The 19,281-nt window shown below is 38.9% G+C and overlaps 1 protein-coding gene across 3 annotated transcripts in view; it reads right to left on the bottom strand.

Moving 5' to 3' along the window:
• Arap2 (ArfGAP with RhoGAP domain, ankyrin repeat and PH domain 2) overlaps window positions 1-19,281 on the bottom strand; it is a 171,843-nt gene that overhangs the window by 63,379 nt on the left and 89,183 nt on the right. For all 3 annotated transcript variants that reach the window (XM_031342369.1, XM_031342371.1, XM_031342370.1), the window contains 9 exons: window positions 18,056-18,255; window positions 11,214-11,299; window positions 10,392-10,574; window positions 9,799-9,973; window positions 9,241-9,375; window positions 4,830-4,974; window positions 3,835-3,937; window positions 2,835-3,033; window positions 2,591-2,654 (listed from right to left, as the gene is read on the bottom strand). In XM_031342369.1, the coding sequence (XP_031198229.1) occupies window positions 2,591-2,654; window positions 2,835-3,033; window positions 3,835-3,937; window positions 4,830-4,974; window positions 9,241-9,375; window positions 9,799-9,973; window positions 10,392-10,574; window positions 11,214-11,299; window positions 18,056-18,255 (1,290 nt within the window). The remainder of the gene's footprint in view (window positions 1-2,590; window positions 2,655-2,834; window positions 3,034-3,834; window positions 3,938-4,829; window positions 4,975-9,240; window positions 9,376-9,798; window positions 9,974-10,391; window positions 10,575-11,213; window positions 11,300-18,055; window positions 18,256-19,281) is intronic.

The raw sequence follows: 19,281 nt of genomic DNA on the forward strand, positions 1-19,281 counted from the left end.
CATACTCACACTCTGCATATAAAGAAAATTATTAGGAAGACTAAAATGTATATTTAAATAGGGACCAGAAGCTGTGGGTGATTATCAATTTATGAAGTTTTTCAGTTCAGGGAATTCTTCTTCCACCTTGCTGTTAAGGCCTTTATTTATAGAATGCCTCCACCAAGATTGCTTGTGGGCAAGTCTACAGGCATTTTCTTAATTGATGATTAATGTGGGAGGGTGCAGCCCATTGAGAGTGGTGCCACCCCCTATGCAGGTGGCCCTGGGATGTATAATAGAATAGGACCATGCAAGCCATGGGTAATAAGAAAGTAATCAATGCTTCTCTTTAGCCTCTGCTTCAGCTTCAGCCTGCAGGTTTTTGCTCTGTATTTCCTCAACCCATAGAATGTGACATGAGAGTTGCAAGATGAGATAAAACTCCTCCCACAAAAGAAAAAAATAACAACCAATAGTGGATTATATACAGTTTAACAAAGGATATACAAGACCAAAGAATATAAGAAATTAACTCATTAAGATTATTTATAACTAATGTCTGTGTTTGAAGCTGTTAATAACAAAGCACACTAAAGGTTAAGACCTGCAGCTGGTTGGTTCCTCAGACCCTGGCTTATTCATTCTCTCTCTATATATACCATCAACTCAAGTAATTGGAAGTTGTTTTATTTCCAAAGCAATGATTTTATCAGTTATCAAAACTCTACTTTAGCTTATGGTCATTACTGATCAAAGTTCTAACAGACCAAAGGAGATGAAAAAATGCACAATGTGATGAAATTCTCTTATTCTGGCACAGCACTGAAACGGCTTTTCAGTAGCCATGCCCATAATTAGCACACCAAATGTGGTGCACACTCTTCCTGCAGTCACTGAGATTAAAATCCCAGAACTCAGAAAGCAGCATGTTGGTATCAGGGCGAGTGGGGTCAATGTCCCACGTCATTCTTCAACTTGCCCCTTGCAACCTTTAATCCCTCCTGTTTCTGGCCTCTTTTCATCCTTGTAAAGCCCAGACCATCATAAAAGAAACTGTGCTCACATTGCCTTCCTAGAGCAAATACCATACCTCTCTGATCCCATTTTCTTCTACACATCTTTGAAAGTTTGTCCTCAAGTGAGGACAAGTGCATATGGTTAGTGGTAAACACAATCATTTCCAAATTTGTCTGGGTTTAGTACATTCTCAAGGAGAATCAAGGAAAATAAATTAGCTATGCATGTATCAGCACTTTTTTTTACTCTAATCCTTCCATATTTCTTATTTTCATCTTGCTGTCTAACAGAAATCTCCATGTTACTAGTTCTCCAAATGAGTTCTTCATCAATTATTCCAATCAATTATCCAACTATCTTTAGTATGTAAAGTCCTATCTTTATTATGTATGTACTGTTACCTCAAAATTAGTGCCATAATTAGGGTAACTCAAAACTCTGAAGCCATCCTCGAGTAGAACAATCATCTATGTTACCAGCATATCATTCTTTCTTGATACACCCCACCACCTGTCAACACTCAAGAGTCTCAGATAACCAAGCTCTTATTTGGCTCTGTGACAAAACTCTAACTGAACCCTAAATTTGACTCCTGTCCCCCAGAGTCCTTCATCAGGAGTCAGAATGGAAGATTTCTTTAAAAACATCAATGAGATAACTGTACTTTCCTGCTTGAGTCATTTATCATCGTGCTTAGGATAAAAAAAGATTTCTTTATACTATGACATGCAAGGTGCTATATAATCAGGCCATGGGGATATTTATGAAATCATTTCATCTTGTTCTCTCACTCATTCAACCTCCCATCTCCATGAACCACAAAACCCCTTAGGCATATAAGCTCAGCCTTTTAACAGGGTCATCAACTATCAGTGCCTGTATCATAGGCTAAACCATAGGATGCACTTATTTCATCCACAGTGCTCTCATATCAGTGCTCTCACCCTCACTAGCACAGAATACTGTTCGCATTCCCTCTCAGTCATTCATCATTTTCCTTCAGAGGATTAGTAATTGATGGACAACAAACAATAAAGCATATGTTTTTGCTGTGTGTTTGTTTGGGGGTTCTGTTGTTGATTTATATAATTCCCTCCACTACAGTGCATACTTATGAGAGCACGCTTTATGAGGGCAAGGAGTCTGTCTATTTTTGCATCACGTTACCCCCAACAGGTTAAGCAATCCTGATACATGGTAGATGCTTAATTAATAGTTCTTGAAAAAACTAAACAACCTCAAGAAATCCAGTTCTAGCAGACGCCATTTGTAATGTAGACGATTTGCAGACTCTAAAAATACATGTACAATCATCAAACTCCAATCACATAAATGAGAATGTCTCAGACCTGCAGGAACATATAAAGATCAATCATGCCACCTTTGTCATAAGACATAAAAAAATTGTAAGTTTTTTTTTTACTATAACCTGTCTATGTGAAAGCCTCAAACAATTTATGTATATATAAGAATTTCTCAAATTTTAAGATAATGGTTTCTCCCTTAAGAATCTATCCTAAATACCTTACTCCCTAACTTCTGAAAAATAAAAGTAAGAATAAAATAAAACAAAAAACCAAAAAGCACTTACCTCCCTTTTTCTACCAAGAGTAACACATCTACTTTTTCTCCATTTTGAACCATTGTGCTGATTGCTGGAGAGACAAGAGGATGAATATTTCTTTTGAATGTTAACATATGCATAGATGCACAATTAAGAAAACTTAGTCACAAATCAGGGGATAAGCCTTCCAAATTCCAGGTGAAGCTCCCAGTCCCGCATGCGGTCAGGAGGTGTATGCCAACAACAAACGACAGCAGGGCGGGGTCCTTACTTAGCTCCTGCAGTCTTCTCAGGTGCATCCTCTCTTCCTGAGCTTCTTGCGTCTGAAGGCAAAAACACAAGCTGGACTTGTCCATAGCAAACCAGCCTTTTCTCCACTGGTCCAGGGCATGGCAGTCTTTGTAGAAGAGTTGACCAATCAGATCATAGTCAGCTTCTGTTAAGTTTTCAGCAACAAAGGGAACAAAACGCTGTTAAAACAAATACAGAAAAGTAAGAAAGACAGTGACAATAGGAAAGCCCTTCCCTAGCTACAGATAGAGGGAAGCTGGGGAAATTATCTTCGTTTTCCTAAAGATTCCGTGCAAATGACAAAAATCAGTGTAATAAGTTAAAAATGCTATGAGACTTAAGGGAAACAGGTAATTTATATTTTCATGCAGTAGCACCAGATGCTTTGTTTCATAGTGTGTACACACAATGAGAAGTATTCTTTCTTGGTTTGTGCAATCTTTTAGAAGTTCAGCTTCCTTTGGTGCTGAGAAGGTTCTATGTCCCAGTCAGGAAGCAGGGAGAGGGTGGGTTGGTGAGCAGGGGCACGGGGGAGGGAACAGGGGTTGTTTCTCGGAGGGGAAACCAGGGAAAGGGGATAACATTTGAAATGTAAATAAAGAAAATATCTAATAAAAAAAAGTTCAGCTTCTGAACTTGTATTCAGTGTCTGCTCCTTTCCTCCTGTACTTGGGTAAGTAACATACCCATGAGAAGGCACAGGAGAAAAAAAAATGCCTTTACAATATCAAGACTACCTTCATCATCAATATTAGAGAATTAGCCTGCAAGAATAATTTTTGCTAATGTGATACATGGATTTCTTGTCTGTTTCAGGCCCTAGAAAATCTGCTTTTAATCTTTTTTCATGGCCAACTTTGAAAGTACAAAAAACTTTCATCCTAGATTTGTAGTTAAAATGTTCACGGAGCTTTGAACCTCAACTATAGATCACAAGTTAAGGATCTTTTCTGGACTTAGCAGATATAAAAATTAAATACCTTGGCTATTGTCTCAGTCCATTTTCTTTGAATCTGAGATGTCTCGGCTCCAAACAAAAAGACACGTTCTGAAGGTAAGTAGATTTCAAAGACAAAGATGGGCCTACAGCAAGCAAAATAAAAAGACCCATCACACAGAATAAACAAATCAAAAGAAAAGCAAATAAAGTAATAATCAGTTTATGTGACATTAACAAATACTGAATAGAAAAACAGCACCTTCAACTATGACTCTCAAGTAAAATATCCTGGTTAGTATGTGACAATGATGATGATGATGATGATGATAATAATAATAATAATAATGATAGAGTTCATGTAATTCAATATAAAAGATATTGTGGCAAATCTCTCCTATCATAAAAATTACAAATATATCTATTCCTCAAATTGTTTTTTATGTTAGTGTTTATACATTTTCATTATATTTACTATAAAACAAACAGTAAGATATTTTAGATCAGCATCCCTCAGGCTATTTCTGAAAACCCCTCAGATGTTCACAGACGTTTTTAAATAAGCAATAGACATTATATAAATGATTCTTAATCTTTTAACTTCAACATTTTCAGACCATAAAAGTATCCAAATTGTCTTAAAATTTATCTTTGAATTTGCTCTTTAATATCTCTGAGGGTTGTAGATAGACCTCAGTGGGAGAGTGTTCACTTGAAGAATTTGATATTGTGTTTGTTTTCATATGAGCCAATAACCACAGAGCATTCTCTTCTCTCACTTGTTTTATTATATGATGCCCTTTAAGCAAATATGACTTTTGTTTTTAGCCTACTATTTAAATTAATCTTGAGTGATCAACAATGGATTGCTACGCTATGAAGTACTTTTTAGAGAATTTCCTGTGGACATTTCACAGAGATATAGGACCCTTTCATAAAGCAACGGAAGGACATGAGAGATAACTAAATCCTCATTACCTGTTACAGTGACTACCAACCCCTCTCATCTCCCAGACAGCTGCTCAAGGTTGGACCTACCCAGTATTCAGATAGAAGTCCTCCTTATGGACAGCCAGGCAGATAACTTCGCTGATGTTAATGGTGCCATTAGGTGTGGTACACTTGTCGTTTTCATAGTAACTCAAGAAGCCACCTTCTAAAACACACCATTTTTTATTTGTGTCTAAGGATTTAAAGCAAAGGAAACAGAAAACAGAGTTATAATATTAAACTTTTTAAAACATCATGACTACATTCAAATAAAGAAATTGACAAATTCCTTATTTAAGATAAGGAGCATCGAACTACCTACCTTATAAGACATAAAGCTGATACACTTTTGCTTTCAAAAACATTATTATCTAACTGTAAAGAATGTACCAGACGAAAATGAATATGACACTGATGACCATAAAAGCAAGCCAATTCATGAACTAAAAAGCTTCAAAGCAACCCTGGAACCACAGAGACTGAGGTCTAAGCAGAGCACTATGAGGAGAACAAACGCATAACAAAAGGCCAAATCCATTGATTCAGGGAGATGTAAAAGGAGTGTTCAGAACTGGCAATGTCCATACTGTTCTATTTGGGAGTTTTTTTGTTTGTTTGGTTGGTTTTTTTTGTGGATGGCCTGTGGCTCCTTTGCCATTACAAGAGGGCTCCATTTACTTTAGAAATGTGGGCTTGAAGAGAGTCAGCTCTATAGCTTTATCATATATCTAACATCACATGCTTGAGAAATGGGCCAAGGGTCTGATAACTAGGCACTGATCTTGTCTTTGAGTATCTACAATAACAAAGATGTGATAGGAAATCTTGACATTCCTGTTGATTTGGGAAGCAATGAAAAACAGTGACATTGTGGTTGTCAATATGCCCAAAGAACCACTCTCCGCTACAGAAACCATGTTGTTAAAGCAATGTTTGCAAGATGGCCACCAAAATGAAAGCAAGGCCACATAACTGGCAATTCTCAGGCCTGGGCTGGTTAACAGAGGGGTTAGTATATGAGGGGAAGTGAAAGAGGGGTTATTAGTTTCTTTTCAGTTGTGATGTTTGAGACAAGGAAGACAACACTCATGTAGGACTTATCTAAGCCCTGTAGGTAATTCCACAGGTGATGTATTTCAGTATTCCATGAGTGATATGAATGTTCTAACTTACAACTGGGGTTGTCAAATGAAGTCCATGGGACAGTGCACCTAAACTCAGACTAATGAGACTCCAGAAAGTCCTGGGCTTACAGTAAGTCCCCCTGCCCCCAGAGCTCCTCCTCTTAGTCTTGATCATGTTCATATGCATGGCATATTCTACACACTCTATGTGTATGAATCCACTGAGCCTGAAGAATGGCATCTGTCTGTGCCGAAAGCACTGTCTTGTACCCTTTTCATAGACACAGGTCTCATGAGTGGTCATGAGATAAGAGGAGAAGAAACCAAACAGAAAACTTCTGGAGTTATTCTTTAGCCACTGAGTAAAATACTCATATGCTTATTATACAACTATACAATATAATCATTTTTAAAGTGTCACACTAGAGAAGTCCCATATTCTAATGTGTGTGCACAATAAATCTGAGGTAGTTAAAGCAATGCTATTACTTTCCAAAACCATGAAGTCATTTTGTAAATTTCCTAAATTGATGGTATTCAGCTTTCACTTATGATAGGAATATGCATCAGTAATTTTTTCATTTAAATAAATATGCTTTTGATCTTAGAAAAATTATTTTTAAGTAAACAACTGAGGTTTTGTCCAGCATAAAAACAAATCCCTTGTTAATATAGGAAATTAAATTGAAACAGAATGAAAATAGGAGTCTCTGGTAAACCCTATCAACCACTTTCTTTTTAGAAACCAAGGGCTGTGCAAAGTAATCAAAGCCAGCTACCAGGGGAAACACAGGGCTGAGGGGGGAAAACGGAAAACAAAACCAGGATGCTATTATTCAGCTCTGTGCAGAGGTTTAACAAGGGCTATCAATCTTTCTTTTCATGAACACTAAACCGAGAAAAGAAAAAGCAAAATACAGATCTGTCTTCATAAGAGAGAGCTACACGGACTTGAGATGGGAGAAGCTGAACTGACAAAGCACAGCCTCCTGACTCAGAAGGATGCATGCATTTCATTCCCAGACTCCTGTCTAAGATTTTAATCATTGAGTTTTCTACCCTGTGCTGACAAGGGCTGATGGAGCGGTACTGTCCGGTGCTTGCCTTTCAGAGGCAAAGGTGACAGCCACACTTTAATCTCTACATCTTTCCAAACAATTCATTTTTCCTTCTATAAAGCTGGCATTCAACAACAGTAAGCACTGCTGCATCTTGAGAGGGCCAAGAGTCTGGCCCAGAAAGACAGGCTTCTTCCGAGCTCAGCCTGTGCTTCTTGGGGTAGCTCTTTCTTGACAAAATATGCTTTGTGCCAGCAACTGTATCTTGTAATTTGCAAGATTCCCCATTTCTGTGTGGGAGTGGGGATATGCATGACAAGATTCTCATTGTCTGCCTGAAACTCACAAAGTACTAGTCCCTGCATATCATGTTTTCCAACGGAGATATGAAGTTCAAGTTATGAATTAGGTGTCAATGGAGATATGAAGTTCAAGTTATGAATTAGGTGTTGTAGGAAATTTATGCATTTTTTCTGAGATTTTATTCATTCACTTTTTTATGGGTAGTTGACTACCCACAATTCATACTTCAGTCATACCACGGGCTAGTGATCCAAAACACACAGACAATCAAAGACGACTAACAAGTTACTTGGATATTTTTAAGTTGCCAGTAACTTTCTTATTGGTATAGTGATTCATTCAATGGATATTTATTATGCAGTAACTATGTGTTAGCACTGATTTGGGCACCAAATATTTGATGAACCTCAACAAAACTGAGAAAGCATCAGTAAATCTTCACTCCTCAGGGAAAGAGTAAACAAAGAAATAAAGTAGGGGGCATCTTGGACTTCGTAAGTTACATGCTGAGATAAGTTATAAGCATCCTCTGAAGATGATGGTACAGAGAATATTTGAGGAGGGTGACTAAAAGACCTTGCTATGTGGCAATGAAATGACCCTGGAAAGATGAAATAGCATCACACTGGAAACAGGACATCGACATAGGACAAGAGTAAAGAATACAGCCCTTCCAGAAACAGATGAAGCTATGGGGCCAGGCATGGGAGTTGACAAGCAATGCCCTGAGGAGTGCAGGTCCTAAACACGGGCACCGGGGATGAGGTCAGCAGTGGGATCCTGTCCTCTGCCTTGGAGGAAGGGATGAACTGGATCTGATTACTATTCTGAAAGTAATTAAATCTGGTTCTTTTAAAAAATGTTTACAAGGAAGCTACGGCAAATGTTCAATGGACAAAAAGGTCATACCACAGCATAGGTAGGGCCTGATGGAGAACAGAGCTGCTCTGGTGTCAGCAGATTCGGTGTTGAATGTAAATCTATAAAACATGCTGACAAACAGGACAGAAAAAGACACTCAAAGAATACTTGTCCAGAGATTATTTTTAAATGAAATAATTTCTATTGTACTGTGTAACTAAACCCTAGATCTCTTGTTTTAAATTGCTTTTAGAAAAATATTCCAAATTGAAAAAAAAATGCCTCTAGAATACTCGAGAAATCGGGAAAGTACTGGCGAGTACTTTGTTTTTGGTATTATGCAAAGATTTTAGTAAATGTTAGACTTGATGTATGGGTTACTCTTGCAAACTCTTTGTAAAACTTGTCAATTATTACACCTTAGTCCAAGTAAAAGAAAACAATGAAAATCACTGCCCCGCTGGGGAGAAAAAGCAATCGCTCAAGTATAGAGCAGAAAATGGTACTCTTTCCTACTATGCTATCAGATTGCTGGTAAGAAGAAAAAGCTGGCACAGTCAGGATTGAGTTACTGAACTGCTCCTTCCTTCTTCTGTGAGACGTCCAGGACATCAGCTTGGTCTAGACTGTATGTGGCCCCCAACTGCTGAGCACAAAGTCCTTAAAGCAGAGCTGACAGGAGAGAATTCTTTTCTCACGAAAATCTACTGATGCACGGCTTAACCTTAATTTTGTTTTTAGAATTATGCAAATTTTAAAAAATTAAAATATAAGCAATAAACTTATCAATAAATATAAAATTAAGTGTTCCAAACATCTGAAAAAATTTTTTAGTGTAGACTCAATTTCTCACCAATTTAGAATTTTACATTTGAGATTGCTTTGGATTGGGCACATTTAATTGGTAAAGGCTACGAAAATATTCCCATATCCAAACGAAAAACCAAAGTGAAATCAGAAACCATTCTGGTCTGAAGCATTTCTGATTAGGGATAAGCACACTACAAAGAGTTTACAGTTGAGCAATTACTGCAGATGAAGTAATTTTCCCTGCAGAGGCCAGGGAAAAATGTTTTATCCAGAAACAGGATCGAAGAGGAGCAGAAACGATACCTTCTAGGAGCTTCTTTTCTGTGGAGACTCTAGAGGCAGAGGCAGCAGCCTGATACAGGAAGTCGCAGAGGAAGGACGACTGGGCAGCATCCTGACTTGACCCACCCTCAGAATGAGCATCGTACTGCGGGAAATCTAGAAAAGTGAAGGCAATTATTTTATATTTGAATCCAAAACATAATAAGGTTCCCATTTCTTTAGGAATGTGTGACTAAGTTTTGAACTAGGAGAAAAATCGGTCCTGATTTATGATCAAATACATAACAAAGGTTTATTTCACTTTGCGTAAAATTTGCAAAGAAGCACACACTTAAGCCACACTTATTATTCAAATATGAAAATCGGATTTAATTTTGGAAGAAATGATAATGTGGAATTAACTATTTTAATCTGCCATTTATAAGATTAAAGGACTATAAAGGGCACACATCCTACACTTCTTTTCTGCTACAAGGCAGCACTTTACTATTTTTCTTGGTTGAAGATTAGAATATTTGTGTCTCATTGTTTCCAGAGTTATATCTGGAAACTGCAGTCAGTACAGGGTGGCAGACAAACCTGAGAACTTGTTATGGTAGAGAAATTCCATCTGCAGACTCTGCCCAGCCTTCTTGGCCAGCAGGTAGGGGGTGCAGTGCACGGGGTCTCCTGTTGCACACATGACATCTGCTCCACTGAACAGCAGGGCCATTGTTTCCAGGACATCTGGCTTCACGACTGCAGCACACAGAGCCTGTCCAGTCAACAAACATGGATGGGAAGTGAATGTGAGCCCAGCTCTTAAAAGGAATGCAACTCTGACAATGTGTGCCCAAAACATGCATTCCTTCTTTCCTGCATTAATAACATCTTCGACATTACTCAGCAGTAGGTACAAAAGGTCTACTCTACATCAGTTAAAGCTGTAACTCAAGGCCTCAAAGTCTTAGTTCACTGTCTTAATTGAAGCATGTTCTCCTTCAGAACTTTCTAATCCATCATGGATGCTCTGGAAGACTTGATGTGATCATATTCTGTAATGGGTGGTGCTGAGAAATTTAAAATATTTCGAACATCATAATAAAGTATCCACTAAATGATCTATGCTAAGAGTGCTGACATATATTGATTCATGACATTTAAATCCATGTATAGTACTATATTTTATTCACCTTATTTAACTCCTCTTTGGTCAGAGATGCTAAAAGAGTCTTTCTGAATTTTCCCTCTTTGTATTTCTGGGTAATAAAGTTTTTTCTCTTTTCCACTGGTGAATCCATCTGTAATTCTTCATCTTTTTGAAGGTTCCCAGCCCAAAAGTCATTTGCTCTCTTGTTTCCAATGACAATAAATAGCTGAAATGGAAAAGGCAAAAAAACAGGTACAATTTCACTAAATGTACTTGAATCTTCAAAATTAATTCCAATTCTAAACTAAAACCCAGTTCAATGTAAAACAGAGAAGAAAGTATGAAATCCTGAACTCTCGAGGCAACTGAAGAGACACGAAGACACTAAACCAACCACAGGCCACACAAATGCAATGAACGTCGCTTTACTCTTCAAACTCATGTTGAGACAAATTCACTTACATGGTTGTATAAGTCTTCTGTTTCAACAAGAGAAAGCAGTACAGGAAATGGAGACATGAAACAATGAGACAGAGCTGGTGGGCTAATGACCAGGCTTAGCCCAGACAGAGAAGACTAAATTTTGCTAACATTGTTCATTGCCTTTCCAAATACTTTTCCATAAGTGTTAAAAAAAGAAAGTGAGTTCTCACTTTCGTCAGAGTTGTCAAATCTTTTCATTCTGAGTATCATTAAAGTTCTTTGTAGTCTTTATTTTAAAAATAACTATCTAATTGGGGAAGCTATATGCCATTTTCATACCATAGTGAGAATATCATCTAAGTACACCTTTAAAAAAAGTAACTGATTCCCACTGCCCATCTCATCCAGTCTATATTCACTGTGCCCAATGGACAGGTCTTACCTCAATGAGCTCATTGGTCCAAATACTGGCATCCATTTTCAGACTTCTAACTTTAGAGTCTTTTGGTCCCAAAGATCTATGCTGTCCTGAAGGGAGAGACAATTACATTTCCATTTTAATTTGAATGTGAATTTATTTTATATTATTTTAAATTATTTTATTTTATATTTTATTATATTTTTTAAATGTGTATAGCAGGACTGGGAATATAGCTCAAAGGTGAGAACCTATGTTCAATTCCTCACAATCTCTTCCCTCCCCAACCCTCCACACTTACATGTGTAGGAGAAGGATGGAGGGATAAATCAGTCAATAAAGAACTTACTCTGCATTTAAAGACCTAAATTCTTTCTCCCCAAACCATATAAAACCAGCTAGATCTTGGGGTAGGTGCTTGTAATCCTAGTACTGGGTCGAAAGAGGATCCACCCTTTTGACCTGGTAGTTAGCCAGCCTAGACTACTAAAAAATTTCCAGATTAGTGAGGAGAATTTTCTCACAAAATTAACGAGCTAACAAAGTGACTACCTTACCAACCCCAGTACCTATTATTCTAAAGGCAAATAACCACTAAAAGTGATTATGGTGATTATACAAAAACAGCATAAATAAAAACGTGGCAATATTAGTTATACTCATATACTGACTTAAAAAAAGAATATACATGTATGTAAGTTATGTTATGTGTATGTGTGTATTCGCATGCATGTGTATGTGTATAATCTGCATATGATCAAGAAATCTTTTATTCCTCCCCTGGCTATCTAGGAATACATTTAGGCCTTTAGACTTGCAAAAAGTGTTCTACTCCTGAGCTATTTTTAAAAACAAGGAAAACTGACATGGTCAGTTAAATACCACACCTGTACATGCAGGTATCAATACAGGATAATCTAATACTGACAATTATAAGAAAAATGAGAGGAGATCTGAAGTGGACTGCCTATCCTACTTCCTGCTTCCCCTGAAGAATGGAAGAACACAACTGTATCATCATCAAGTGTGCACTGTAATTCAACTTTCAGTCATAACTGATACACAACATATGTTTAAAATAAGCTGAAATTAAAGCTGTGTATACAAGAGCTTGCACTGATCTTAAAGATACTTTGCCTAGGAGCAGTAAGGATTCTTCACTGTGTACTATACTAAATCCGAGGTTCTTTTCTTTCTCCATTGAAGAGAAAAAAAATATTTTAGGGCACAAAGCCCCATAACATGAGTTCACATTGATATATACATTTTTTATTAGTTATTTTCCTTATTTACATCTCATATGATATCTCCTTTCCCAGTTTCCCCTCCAAAAAAAAGAAAAAAAAAAGAAAGGAAGAAAGAAAGAAAGAAAGAAAGAAAGAAAGAAAGAAAGAAAGAAAGGAAGAAAACCAAAACACCCTGTTCCCTCCCCACTCTCCCTGCTCAACTACACACGCTCTCCTGCTTCCAGGCCCTGGCATTCCCCTACACTGGGGCATAGAACCTTCACAGGACCAAAGGCCTCCCCTTCCCTTGATGATCAACTAGGCCATCTTCTGCTATATATGCAGCTGGAGCCATGAATCCCACAATGTGTACCCTTTGGTTGGTGGTTTAGTCCCTGGGAGTTCTGAGGGTACTAGTTAGTTCATATTGTTGTTCATCCTAAGGGGCTGCAAGCCCTTCAGCTCCTTAGGTCCCTTCTCTAGCTCCTTCATTGGGGACCCTGTACTCAGTCCAATGGATGGCTGTGAGCCTTTACTTCTGTATGAGTTAGGTACTATCAGAGCCTCTCAGGAGACAGCTATATCAGGCTCCTGTCATCTAGCACTTGCTGGCATCCACAATAGTGTCTGGATTTGATGATTAAATATGAGAAGGATTCCCAGGTGAAGCAGTCTCTGGTCTGTCCTTACTTCAGTCTCTGTTCCATAGACAAATCTCTGCAACTCCTTCCATGGAGTTCCCCCTTCTAAGAAGGAACGAAGTATCCACACTTTGGTCTTCCTTCTTTATGAGTTTCTTGTGGATTATGGATTGTATTTTGGGCATTCTGAGCTTCTGGGCTAATATCCACTTATCAGAGAGTGCATACCATGTGTTTTCTTTTGTGATTGAGGTATTTCACTCAGCATAATATTCTCCAGATCCATCCATTTCCCCCAAGAATTTCATAAATTCATTGTTTTTAATAGCTGAGTAGTACTCCATTATGTAAATGTACCACATTTTCTGTATCTATTCCTCTGTTGAGGGGCATCTGGGTTGTTTCCACTTTCTGGCTATTACGAATAAGGCTGCTATGAACATAGTGGAGTATATGTCCTTATTACATGTTTGGAGCATCTTCTGAGTATATGCCAAGGAGTGGTATAGCCGGGTCCTCTGTTAGTACTATGTCCAATTTCCAGAGGAAAACTGATTTCCAGAGTGGTTGTGCCAGCTTGCAATCCCACCAGCAATGAAGGAGTGTTCCTCTTTCTCCACAACCTCGACAGCATCTGCTGTCACCTAAGGTGACATTCTTAGACATTCTGACTGGTGTAAGGTGGAATCTCAGGGTTGTTTTGATTTGCATTTCCCTGATGACTAAGGATGTTGAACATTTCTTTAGGTGCTTCTCAGCCAATCGGTATTATCAACTGATAATTCTTTGTTTAGCTCTGTACCCCATTTTTTAAAAGGGTTATTTGGTTCTCTGGAGTCTAACTTTTTGAGCTCTTTGCATATATTGGATATTAGCCCTCTATCAGATATAGGATTGATAAAGATCTTTTCCCAATCTGCTGGTTGCCGTTTTGTCCTATTGATATATACTTTTAATTATGACCTAAAGACAACATTGGACACCTGTGAGTTACAGGCAGATATGCTAAAGAAGCCTATGTAAGAACAGCGAAGCCCAGGAAACCAGAGACAGGGCTCAGCAGTGAAAAAGAACTGACTGTTCTTCCAAAGGACTAGGGTTCAATTCCCAGAACCCATAGTGTGGCTCACAACCATCTATCAATCTAGTTTCAAAGGACTCTATGCTTTTTTCTAGCCTCTATGGGCACCAGGAATACACATGGCCATAGATATACATGCAGGAAAAAAAAATACCAATACTGATAAAATAAAAATCCAAACATAGATTATGTGATCTGAAGAGGACAGGACAGAAACAGAAATGTCAGTGAGACACTGTGGGCTTTGAGGAAGGCTGAGGGCTTAGGAGGGGCTCTCATCTTAGGCTTGAGTTTACGGTAGGCAATAAAGCTTCTCTCCGATGTAGGACAAAGATGAAAATAGGCAGGCTTATGCATGACTGCACCAAGGATCTACCTCGGATATGGGAATTTTCAAGTATCTTCAGAAGAACTAATCAGAGATTCTCCTAGAGAGTGAAAATCACCTTTACAAAATGAATGCTGAATACTCGAATGATAAATCACATTGATACAAAAACTGTAAGAATTGAAAACAGAGCATAAGGCACACATGTACTTCAGCAGCATGAAGTGGTGACATCACGTAAGGATGGACAGCACCTTCTAAGGCTGCAGGACAGCAGATAACTGGATTATTGAAGTTGAGGAAGACCAACACCAAGAAACTTCCTAGCTACAATTCTCAAGTATTACAAAGAAGACAAACAAGAATAGACCAAATGGGGCTGGAGAGATGTCTCAGAGATTAAGAGCACTGGCTGCTTTTTCAGAGGTCCTGAGTTCAATTCCCTGAGTTCAATTCATTATGAGACACTGTGTGGTTGCTATACTGTCTATACTGATATTTGATGCCTTCTTCTGGCAGGCAGGCATCCATGCAAGCAGAATGCTGTATAAATAATAAATAAATCTTTTAAAAATGCAGAATGGAAATTTACAACTGACAAGGGTGGGGTTATGGGGCACTTCCAGGAAGAGATGGAGACCTGGGATAGGGGAGGCACCCAAGAATCAATGGGGGTATCCTCAGCCATGACTCATAGCACTGGGATATGGAGGCTGGGGAGGTTGCCTCCTTGTGGCCAGGCAGAAACCCTGGTGGAGCCAAAGGTACACCAATCCACCCACAAAACTTTCAACTCAGAACTCATCCTGTCTGTAAGAAATGCTGAGATTAGGGATGGAGTAGAGACTGAGGGAATAGCCAACCAATAACCAGGCCAACTAGAGACTCATCCCATGGGCAAGCACTATTAATGATACTATTAATGATACTCTGTTATACTTATAGGCAGGAGTCTAGCATGGCTGCCCTCTGAGAAGCTCCATCTACCAACTGACTTAGAAACAGACACCTAAAGCCAAACAGTAGATGAAGCTTGGGCACTCTTATGGAAGATAGGAGGAAGGATTGCGGTCTCAAAGAGATAGGAACTCCACAGGATGCCAACAGAATCAATTAACCTGAACCCTTTGGACTTGCAGAGGCTGAAGCACCAACCAAAGAATATACACGGGGTAGACCTAGGCCTCCCGACACATATGGAGCAGAAGTACAACTTGGTCTTCATGTGGGTCCTGAATAATTGAACCTGAGACTATCTCAAAAGCTGTTGCCTGAGGATATGTTCCTCTAGCTGAGCTGCCTTGTCTGGGCTCAGTGGGAGAGAAAGTGCCTCCCCTCACAGAGACTTGAAGTGCCAGGGAGATACCCAGGGGGCCCCCACCCACTCAGAGAAGAAAGAGAGGGGTGAGGGAAGAATTGTGGAAGGGGTCGACTAGGTGCAGTGCAGTGATTTGCATGTAAAGTGAATAAGTAAAAAGAAATAATAAAAAAAAAATTTTTTTCTAAGCATATAATAGGAGAATTGTTAAAACGTTTTCACAAAATTTAAATAATTAGGTTTTTAAAAGAGAATAGACCAATACACTGGTAAATTCTTGCACTGGTTGAGAGAAAAGAAGGCTGATTACAAAACACTGAAGGAAAATGCAGGTAAAGAGATGAGGAGATCCTGTGCTGCTCACTGTATAGTCAGGAGAGCAACTCAAGTTGTGAAGGTTGTAACGGGGAAAAGGAGCACGGCGATGCAAAGAAGGGACTCAAGAGTTCTCAGGAAGCCTGGGTTAACAGACTGCTGCAAGTCTACATCACACAACTGAAGTGTTCATGTACTCAAGAGACTGGGAATGATACACTGGCCCAGAGGAGGAAGGAGAGAAATGTAGCAAGAGACAATGGCTAGGAGTAGTGCCCATGCGTGTTCTCTCTCTCTCTCTCTCTCTCTCTCTCTCTCTCTCTCTCTCTCTCTCTCTCTCTCTGTGTCATGTACTTTCTTTATTTCTCTCTCTCTCTGTGTGACTCCTCTCTCTGTGTGTGTGTCTCTGTCTCTGTCTCTCTGTCTATCTCTCTCTCTCTCTCTCTCTCTCTCTTTGAGATGGAAGAGGAGAAGAGGATGGGAGGAAACAGTAAATGCAAGATCATAGCAAGGATGCTGTTTCTGCTCTGGTGATGGTAATTTAGTGGTCAGGAAAGCCACCTGAACAGAGCTCCAAAAAGTGCCTAGGTTCTAAAGAACTACTACAGCTGTGTTCCTCACTGTCTCTGCTCAAGGCAGGGCAGAAGCTCCTGTCCTGTAATTCCCCAGGCCTGGTTAGAAGTCAAGTCTAATCTTGTTCTCATCATCCTCTGTTGTAACAACTATTTCTGTATTTGTTGAAAGAACTTTATGTCATATAACTCTACCTCTGTAGAGGTGCATCAGAACAGCTGGTGTTACAGGTGTGTGTGTGTGTGTGTGTGTGTGTGTGTGTGTGTGTGTGTGTGTGAGTTAGGGGTATCTGTAGAGTAGGAGGCAAGATGGGGTAGTGGGGGTGGGGTGGGGTGGTAAGACTAGGAGATAGAAATTGGCTAAGGTTATCCAAAACCTCCCTAAACTTCACAAGATATTTCAATGAACCAAGGACCACTTCTATCCAGTCTCTTGGATATGGACTAGGGCTCCTAGATGCACTAAGATGACAGACAACTAGGTATAAGGTCACAAAAAGATAGGCATTTATGGCACTTGTTAGCAAGCTCCACCCCACAGTTACCTGGCAACAGCCAGGTAGGCCTGACCCACTATAAAAGAGGCTGCTTGCCCCCTCCTCCCTCTCTTCTCTTGCCTTCCTGCTCCAGCTCTGTCCCTTCTCACCAGCTTCCTGTTCCCTTCCCTTTCTCTCTCCACTTGCTCATGGCTGGCCTCTACTCCCCTACTCTCCCTCTCTCTGCCTTTGTCTGTCTCTTACTATCCTCTTGACTCCCCTCCCCATCCCCTGAGTAAACTCAATTCTATACTATACCATCCTGTGGCTGGTCCCTTGGGAAGGGATGCCTCAGCAGGGCCTGCTGGGACACCCCCATTCCCCATACCTCACCACACGCCCATAGAACATATTCCCCCTTCTTTATCTTTTTAAAACCACATCAGCACTAGCTTTTATCATAAGCATTAATTCTACTGTGAAACACTATGCTTCAAATTCATACTATAGGAGATGTCAGACCCAGTACAGAGGAAAAGAGCCTAGAATGTCTTCAATATAAAGAACACACCTTAAGGCCATGATGAGATCATAACTGAAAGCATACAAGAAAATTTGCAGAATTGTTTTGGATGTATTCTGATATCAAAAATATTTAACTGTATTATTTTAAAAATCTATACATGGACCAGTAAACCCAAATATTGTTGCACACTTAAAATTTAACTTTTATATTGGATATAGATAAAACTGAAGATAATATTAGACTTCTAAATGGACTTCATTTGATAAGGTTTATCTCCCTTCACTTTTCACAACCATTACCTAGGGCCATTATGTGTGATAACAAAGAACAGTCAGTGCCAATCTGCTACCAAGCAGAGATGAGCGTAGCTCATCACTAATTACCTGCACACTTCTTACAGATGACGACACAGAGATTGATGGATGCCCAGTCAGGGTCTGGAGCTTTACAATCTGCACAGCTCCTGTTGGACTCATTAAACCAAATCTTCTCTGCTACTTCATAATCAGAGAGAGTCTCTGCTATCGACTGCTGCACAGCTTCAATCCACTCCTGTTTCTCTTTCTCCGAATCTGCTGTGAAGCTGAAACAATTAACATTTCTGCATTATTGATCTCCCTTGTAAGGGCCAATTAAGCAGGGTGTTCAGTTTGCATATTCATTTCATCCACAAATTAAATAGCAGCTAAAATTATGCCTGCTGGGCAGTATTGGATTGTCCTTTTCTATTAAAAATTATCTAATTTAACAAATCATTTTCTTTTTCTTTTGATTTTTTTCCATGCTGCTTATGGCCCTGTCCACAAATCTTCAACTGAAATTAATACACTTATTATTTCTAATCAAAATATACACAAATTGCCTTGGTAGGTCAAAACAAATGAGAGTCATGTCTCTTAACCAATGGATTATATAATAATCAAAAAAGAGACTGGCAGGGTTTCAAGACTGCTGGGATACACTGCCAACAACTATAGCATCATATTCTAAAACTAAAATAATCAAAAAGAAAAAAGCAACCACCAGAAATTGTGATTTTTGTCAGCTTTAAAAATGGAAATTTTTAAATTAGAAGACTGGCCAGATGGCATTAAGAGATTGAGAAACATGAAAAGTTTTAAATGGTTACTATTTTAAGAGATTACTAACTCAATTTTAGCCAGCTCTGACAAAGTCTGATTTCTTAGTGTTGGCTAGATGCCTCAGTGAAAGGATAAAATATTAAACAGCACTGATGCCCTTCAAGAAAGATTTATTGTTTGTTTATTATAGATAATAATCAAATCTGCCACAGTGACACAAAAGAAAACTACTGTAAGTTATCTGTCACATTAAAATTTTTGTTCTATGAACTATAATGACTTGAATTATAATGAAAGAAATTGGTGTTAGACTATTCTAAATAGTCCAAAGAATAAGTGGCTCATAGGAATTGTATTTTCCAGTGAACATTGTGATTCCTTCATTAGTACAATATTAACAAATTCTTATCTATTTCAAGTTCTCCTAGATGTTTGCCACGGCCAGCATCTGCATTCAGCTGTTAGAATCTGCTTGTGTGCGTGTGTGTGTGTGCGTGCGTGTGTGTGTGTGTGTGTGTGTGTGTGTG

The sequence above is a fragment of the Mastomys coucha genome, unplaced genomic scaffold (genome assembly GCF_008632895.1).
Source record: "Mastomys coucha isolate ucsf_1 unplaced genomic scaffold, UCSF_Mcou_1 pScaffold22, whole genome shotgun sequence".
Taxonomy (NCBI): Eukaryota; Metazoa; Chordata; class Mammalia; order Rodentia; family Muridae; genus Mastomys; species Mastomys coucha.